The sequence below is a fragment of the Dendrobium catenatum genome, unplaced genomic scaffold (assembly GCF_001605985.2).
Source record: "Dendrobium catenatum unplaced genomic scaffold, ASM160598v2 fragScaff_scaffold_908, whole genome shotgun sequence".
NCBI lineage: Eukaryota > Viridiplantae > Streptophyta > Magnoliopsida > Asparagales > Orchidaceae > Dendrobium > Dendrobium catenatum.
In genome coordinates, this window is record NW_021319370.1 from 928,152 (window position 1) to 936,098 (window position 7,947).

At 33.0% G+C, this 7,947-nt stretch overlaps 1 protein-coding gene across 3 annotated transcripts in view; it reads right to left on the reverse strand.

Annotated features, from left to right (window-relative positions):
* LOC110112682 overlaps positions 1–7,947 on the reverse strand; it is a 41,183-nt gene that overhangs the window by 20,849 nt on the left and 12,387 nt on the right. For all 3 annotated transcript variants that reach the window (XM_028697284.1, XM_028697285.1, XM_020844989.2), the window contains 3 exons: positions 5,710–5,809; positions 4,463–4,531; positions 3,283–3,394 (listed from right to left, as the gene is read on the reverse strand). In XM_028697284.1, the coding sequence (XP_028553117.1) occupies positions 3,283–3,394; positions 4,463–4,531; positions 5,710–5,809 (281 nt within the window). The remainder of the gene's footprint in view (positions 1–3,282; positions 3,395–4,462; positions 4,532–5,709; positions 5,810–7,947) is intronic.

Consider the following 7,947-nt stretch of genomic DNA (forward strand, 5'->3'; position numbering starts at 1 on the left):
GATTCGGGTAGTTCAAAGAGCGATGTAGGCTCAAAAGAGGGTAGATATTCATACAAAACTTCTATTCATTGAGAGTTGGAATTCTCCCCCTAAAAGTGAGCTTTGGGTAAGAAAGTTATTTAAAAAAAAAAAGTTACGTCCATAGAATTGTAACATTTTTTAGCATTTGGATAATAACATTTGTACTCTTGTTGGTTTTGTGAGCAGCCAATAAATACACTTTATGACTCCTAGATAAAGTTTACCCATTTCATGAGGTTGAATATGAACAAAAGTAAAATAATTAATGACATTGAAAGAAATAGTGAAGATAAGTTTATTGAGAAAAGAACCAAAATGGTCCCTCAACTCTTTGTGAGAGACCAAAATAGTCCCAGACTCTTTTGAGGATCAATTAAGTCCCTCAACTCTTTAAAATTGATCATTTTTGTCCTACCATAGTACCATTCAATATTGGAGCTAATGATGTTAAATGTAAGAGTATTTTGGACATTTTCTAATTAAACTATTTATTAAATATAATTTTCAAGTAATTATAATTTTTCTAAAAAAATTATTAAACATTTTTTAATAAAGAACAATCATATTTTATAAAATGATATTTCAATATTTCAACTCTTGTTACTTTTAGAATTCATCAAGATTTTATTCAGAATTGGTATAATATTTCATGTCCTACATTATTTCTATTTAAAAGTCTTGCTTGTGGTCTTATGAATATTGAAAAATGATGGTACTTTTTTTCCTTGCTTTGCCTCTCCTAAAATATAGGACATGAAATATTATATCAATTCAATAGATGGTAAACTAACATTAGATTCATAAAATTATTCAAAATCTGTAACAAAATCCTCATAGGAATGGGAAGAAGGGCTAGCTTAGCTGGAGTCTATGAAATAGTACACTTACAAGCATATAGACCCTATTTTCTAGGTTTTCAATCCACCAACTTCCCATGCAAGTTTAAGTAGGTTTCTTTTTGTGTATAGATTTCTATTGGTGACCTGATTAAGGACTTTTTTCTATGTGAAATTTTTATTGGAGGTATGCATGCTCTTTTTGTGATATTATAACCAAATAAGGATATTAGTGCATATGAGACAATACTAAGAAATTGATAGATAAATGTGAAAAATTAATACGATGGAAGAAGAGAAAATATTCATCTAATATGTGAATATATCATCATGAACTCTCAATTTAAAAGTCTTGCTTGTGGTCTTATGAATATTGAAAAATGATGGTACTTTTTTTCCTTGCTTTGCCTCTCCTAAAATATAGGACATGAAATATTATATCAATTCAATAGATGGTAAACTAACATTAGATTCATAAAATTATTCAAAATCTGTAACAAAATCCTCATAGGAATGGGAAGAAGGGCTAGCTTAGCTGGAGTCTATGAAATAGTACACTTACAAGCATATGAGCTCTCATAAAAGCTAGGCACAGCATTAGGAGGGTCTGAAAGCCTTGATTCCATAGATTTAACAAGAATTTGTACTAAAATTTATGTGCAAGTATGAGCTAAAGAAAGTGGAGCAGCAACCTCCACAAGTGGTGATAGACTTCAGAGAACAAGTAATGAGCTTTTAGGATAAGTTGGATGACCTAGGTTTTTCATCATGATGTTTTTGCTTCTCATTTTTTTATAAACTTCGACGAATGCTTCCTAAATGAATGAAAGGGCTTTTGTTCCAATTGTTCTATCTTAGAATTCATCAAGATTTTATCTAGACCAAGAAGGAATTTTGATATTGTATTTTTTTGAACTATTTTGTAATGTCTAATTGCATCCTATAAGCACTCTAAAGCAAATTTTTCAAAGACATCAAATATTTATCAATATTTATAAAAGGTACTATAATATTGACTAACAGAAAGATGACATTATCAAAAATCAAAGAGGGCATGTTGATTTCAAGCATTCGATTTTTTTTTTTTTTTTTTTTTTTTTTTTTTTTTTTTTTTTTTTGTATCCTAGATTTTTAAACATGGAATTTTGGCCAATTTTATTTTCCAGAGTTAACAAATCAATGCATAATCATGTTATTTTTAAATCTTTATATTATAAACTTTGAATGTGCATTTAATGAAAGTGTGACTGCACCTATGAGATAATCATCATTTCCTCTCTTGCTAATGAGCGTTATAAGTGATTGGCCTGTTGGAGATAGTTTTGACAAATTCAGATTGTGCCCAATAACTAGCGCCGGCCAATGGGTTGGAAAGGGTTTCGTGCCTATCAATATTGCTATGAATAATTGTTTTATGACTAGAGGTGGTGGCAAATATAGAAGCTGTATCGGATGTCATTATGTTCTAAATCGTTATCATGGTTATGACAAAGGAAAAAGAAATTAGAGACTGAAGGGATAGAAAGGTTAGAGAAGATGACTATGATACCATAATGAAAAAAGAGCATCATTCAGAAAGACTTCTAGGAACAACATGGAGGCGAAAAACAATTATTTCTTTTCCCATTGAGCAAGTTAATGGCAATATTTGTAGACATACAAATGACAACTTATGTGATGAACAAAAGTGAAAAATGATAATTACGAATCTAGAAAAAATAATACATAATATTAGTCTTCTCCCAAAGGAAGGAAGTTAAAAAAAAAGGGGGGGCAGCCAAGTAGTCGGTGAACCTTCCTGGACTAGATGAGCTAGCGAATATGGTAGGGGATTACTGCATAGCAAAACCGCCAGTTACAGTAGGGACAGTTTTCATATATTAATGTTTTTGATGGCTTCCTTATAAAATTCCTAAACATGTTGATGGATTGGTGTCCGCCTCCTCATTGGATTCCAATTTGAATACAAGAGAATCAGCAGCTATACTATCTCCTATATTTGTGCTTAACAACTGTCCATAACCACCCATGGACCAGAATTTCAATAGCATCCTTGTTCATTCCTCCACTCTACCAATAACATTGTGCAACAATAGCTCCAAAATCCATGGTTAAGCAGTTCCGAACACATATGACAGAATGGCCTAGGAATTTAATTCATGCTAGACCACAGGTTGCCTCATACTAAATTAACCATGAATTAACATAAATACTTCCATGCCTAATTTGGAAGATTAAAAAAAATAGCAGAATTTATATTGTAGAACATGAGCACATTGTGCTATTAAATCTTTTGCAAAAGAAACTGTGAGAGGTAACACGATAAAAAGAAATTAAAAGTCTGCTATTTTTAATAGCACAACCTTCACTAAGATATAGCTTCACTAAGATAGAAAATAAAATGCCAACCATATGTATAGCTCACCTTCACTAAGAAAATGATTGTTATTGTTCACATGATGCATCATAAAAGGATATCCAACATTGCTGCCAAATGGATGTATATTCACATTCATGGAAGAATCCCCAATCTTTTCCTGATGAAGCATCCATAAGTAAATATAGCAAGTCCATAATTAACGAGAGTTATAATCTAAGGTTACTCATAATCTATAAGTAAAATTCAAGCACAGATTTATTTTAGAAATAATAATAATAATAATAACCTTAAAATAGTCCCCCAACTATTAGCAAATGTCAAATTTAGTCCAGAGTATTGCACTTAGCTGAATTTAGTCCCTAGACTATTGAAATTGATTCAATTCTCAATGACAAAACTAACAGCTAAAATTAACACCAAAGTTAAATGTTTTTAGGTAGTGTAAGTATATATGAGATTAAATTGTTTCTGTTGTTCTATTTTATCATTTAATAAATTATAAATACAAAAACTAATATGAAAGTTAACTTACTAAATAATAACGGTGAATAATTCAAAAAAAAAAACCTTTTAAGCTAAATCTAAATGGAAGATCATACAAAACTCTAAAACGTTATTACAAAAAACATAATCATATATTACAAAAATTATAAAATTCTTATTACAAAAATGATGTCATATATTGACTATAAAACTCCAAAACTCTTATTTAAAAAAATCCGCTAATGAAAAGCATAATTTAAACGTTTTTACTTAAATTCCCCCTCATTTTAAGAAAATTAGGAGAACTACAGAATATTATGTTAAATTTGACAAATTTTCTAACAAAGGGATCAAATTGGATTAATTTTAAATAGTCAAGGAACCAAATTGGGGTAGTGCAAAACTCTAAAGACTAAATTGGGTACTTATTCACAGTCAGGAGACTATTTCAGGCTTTTTCACTTAAAAAAAATATATAACTTCCATCTTCATCTCATCATGTGAACTGAAACCAACAAATAAGCATCAAACACTATCATTAATCATGATATAACACAATATCTTTTATATATCCACTAAAATAAGCACTCAAACATCACAAGTTTCAATCAAGACCTAATATTTCCTAAGGATTAGATCAATTTTCAAAATTTAGAACTAATTCATTGAGAAATCTTTATCAGAGGAAATAATGGGATAAATTCTTCAATAACTAGAATAAATTCTGCTGTGATAAAATTACCTTTCTATCTTTGCATTTCCTTCCAGTAGAATATTCGTCTAATCTACGACGTTTCCCAGTTTCTTTCCTCTGTATAATTTACAAAGAAAAAAGCATTGGTTTAGATAAACACATATTCTAATTCAAATAAGCATACTAATACTCAATTCAGCACCATAAAGACACAAGTGCACAGCACAGTAAAAGGTATCTTCTTTTAATTTAGCGTACTTTCAAAAGTAAAATAATAACTAAACAATTTATGTACGCTAGTATACAAGGTCCTAGCTTGAAATCTGAAATTATAACTATGATTGCACGCTTTAGCCTAGTTACGAAATTTGCATTGTCATGTGAGATTGAAGGAGTCATATTGTTGATGTTTACTATAAAAGATGATCATATAATGAACATACCGACATATTTACTCATCCATAGATCCATAAGTGCTTGGATATCAATTCTCTTCTCTTCATGGAGGTTAAACGATTGAATGTTAGTTGTGAAGCTTGATAAGGGCAGGTAGAATTGAGCCTCCAAAATTTCACCCTTCATTTTTCCCTTCAACTTTATTCATATTCTCATCCAACACTCCTTCATGATCATCTTTGGCATGTTATCAACATTGATGTGCAATTAGTGAAAGTCAACACAACCAAAATCAATCAATTATTAGTTGAAGGAGGTGTGCCACATAAATAACTTATCCAAAATTATGGTTTTGAGGGACAAAAGTAATAGGGAAGTGTTTCTTCATTTCTAAGGAGCAGCAAAATCCTATAAAACTTAATTTTTGTATTACAATATACTACTTCACATAAGGCAATAGAAATAATGTAGAAAAATCCCTGGAAGGGCGGTCACCACCCAGATCTGCTTTTGTGGATGACATCAACTCATTTGTTTTTCCATATCATATGGCTAGAATTTCTTCACCTTTCCATCTCCCAATCTCTAATTTTCTATATTTACATCTAAAGTATATCTAGACTAGCTTCTAATTGACTTCTGGATTTGATTGCATGATAGGTTCTAATTTTGTATGCATCATAAGTGAAAACCCCTCAATTTTTATTCATATATTTTAATTGTTTTTTCATGCTACTATGTTATTAGTGTTTTTTTTTTTTTTTCATCAGGAATGAATTCATAGAACATCCTACATTAACATATAAAATAACTATAGAATAAAAATATAATCTATAGAAAATGATAATAATAAGAAAACTATAACGAGTTCTTATAAAATATTGATAAGAAAAACTTACACTCATCCAACTACTCCTCAATGCAACGTCCCTTACAGATTTCTCGGGCAAAAGAGCAGCAATCTTGATATATTTCATTATGCTAGGTTGATCGGCATACCTGAAATTCTCACATGAAAACCAATGTAATTGTTAGTACAAATTAAAGTAGGAAAGCTATAAATAGTCAAAAAAAAAGTGAACGTTGTCCCTGTCAGAATAGGCAAACATGGTAGAGGAAATCATTGAATCATTGGAAACAAAGATATCCAATTAAGAATCTTAATGGTTGCATATCACGATAGAGGAGTGCAGCAACCGGGCCACCATGAGAAGTGAATAACTTCAACTCATATGCCATTTTCTATGAATTAAGAAGAATGCTACGGGTAAGCTATGTTACTTATTTGGAAGCAATGAGATTAGGCGTTGAAAAATTTTCATGAAAACTAAAAATATTATGAAGCATTTTATTAGTACCCGTTGTAGTACACGGTAATGCACTCATAAACTGTATAGCAAAACTTTGGTTAGGGAAGAACTTAATAAACAGTTGATCACCGGTGGACATTACAAGCAAAAAACATTTGCCATAAATACCAACAGATACCCCATTAGTTTTGAGATTTGCTGGCATTCACTGCAAATGTAAATGAATGAAAAATCAGCCAGTTTTAGCTGCTTCTTTTTTTTTTTTTTTTACAAAAAGATTTCCCATCAATAATCAACTTATTATCAGCCAAAAACACATAAATTTTCTTGCCCCAAGCTCCTCTCTACTCTTAAATAGGACCTTCAGCACATCTCTCTTCAACGCTACCTTATCTCTTATCTTGCTCCCTTTATCGGCAGACTCAGTTTGAGCACATCTCTCTTAACGAAGAGCCTCCTAATAATGAGGCACAATAATTTGATAATATGCTACATGCTACTCAACAATTTCATAGGTACAACCCAAAATAATGGAAAATAATGCAGAATTTCAGAGAAAAACAGCAATCACGCAGCAGTTTTCACAGAAAATTGGAGACAAATCACCAAGAAAAACACTTAGTATTGAGTAGGAAAAGAAAAGAACCCAATACAATGAATCTTCGATTCGAAAGGAAGATTTTGTTATGCCGGCCCAGGAGGGGCCGGCTGGACCGGTCCAACCCGGACCGGTCCACTGTTACTCCAGGCGGAGAAAACAGACGGGGCGGAAAAACGTAAGGTCCACGTAGGCAGCTTGGGGGGAGATTATGAGGGAAATTTTGAATGAGAAGGCTGTTTTAGGAAGTTTATTATTGCCCTTTATGATTAATTTTGTATAATTAGGAGTTTGGGGGGGAATTTGAATCTTATCTTGAATTTGAGTTTTCTCTTTGAGATCTAGATTTTGTTTTGGGCTCTTGGCTTCGCCGGAGACTTTGGAGAGTACGTTCTTCCTCTCGAATCGAAGAACAAATTGTATCTTTGCAATTTTATTCGTCTACTAATAAAATACTAGCTTTTGCTTGCATTGGATCTCAGTTTTCTTGCGTTTCCTCACTGTTTTCCTGTGTAAAACTGCTGTCCACTGCTGAAGACAGCAGTTTTTTTCCCTGGTTCCGCTTCAGTTTTGGCTAGGAATTACTTGATTTCAAGAATTTCCTATCAAATTGGTATCAGAGCGTCGATTTGGGACCACCGGCGGCTGAAATTCTGAAATTTCAGCAAGTTTCTTTTCCGGAAGAAGTATTTTTTTTTTGGATCCTTAGAAGAAAGATGGCCGGAAAGAAGATGGAAGCACTAGAAGGCGAGTTCGGACAACTGAAGACAGATCTGGAGGGAAAGTTCATGGAAATCTCCACCAACAATGATAGGTTGGAAGGGAGGTTTGAGGCTATGGAAGAAATGATGAAGAAACTATTGGAGATGAAGACAAATCCGGAGACATCGGAAGTGAGAGAGACTACTGACGGCCATGGCGTAGGAGGAAATCCAAACCCAATCCGGGGGAGGAGGAATCCGGAGGTGGAGATTCTTGAAAGGGACGACGACATGCCACCTCTAGAGCCACTCTCTAGAGAGGAGATGAGCATGGGAAATGACCGTCGAGGTGCTGATTTTCAGCGTCGAGGTGTTGATTTCGGAGGCAGGCGGGGGGAATATGAAGGTAGTGCAGATTTTGGAGAAAGGAGAGAAGAATATCAGCGTCGAGGTGCTGAATTTCAGCGTCGAGGTGCTGATTTTGAAAGAGGAAGGGGGGATTATGACGACGAACTCGGATACCAGCGT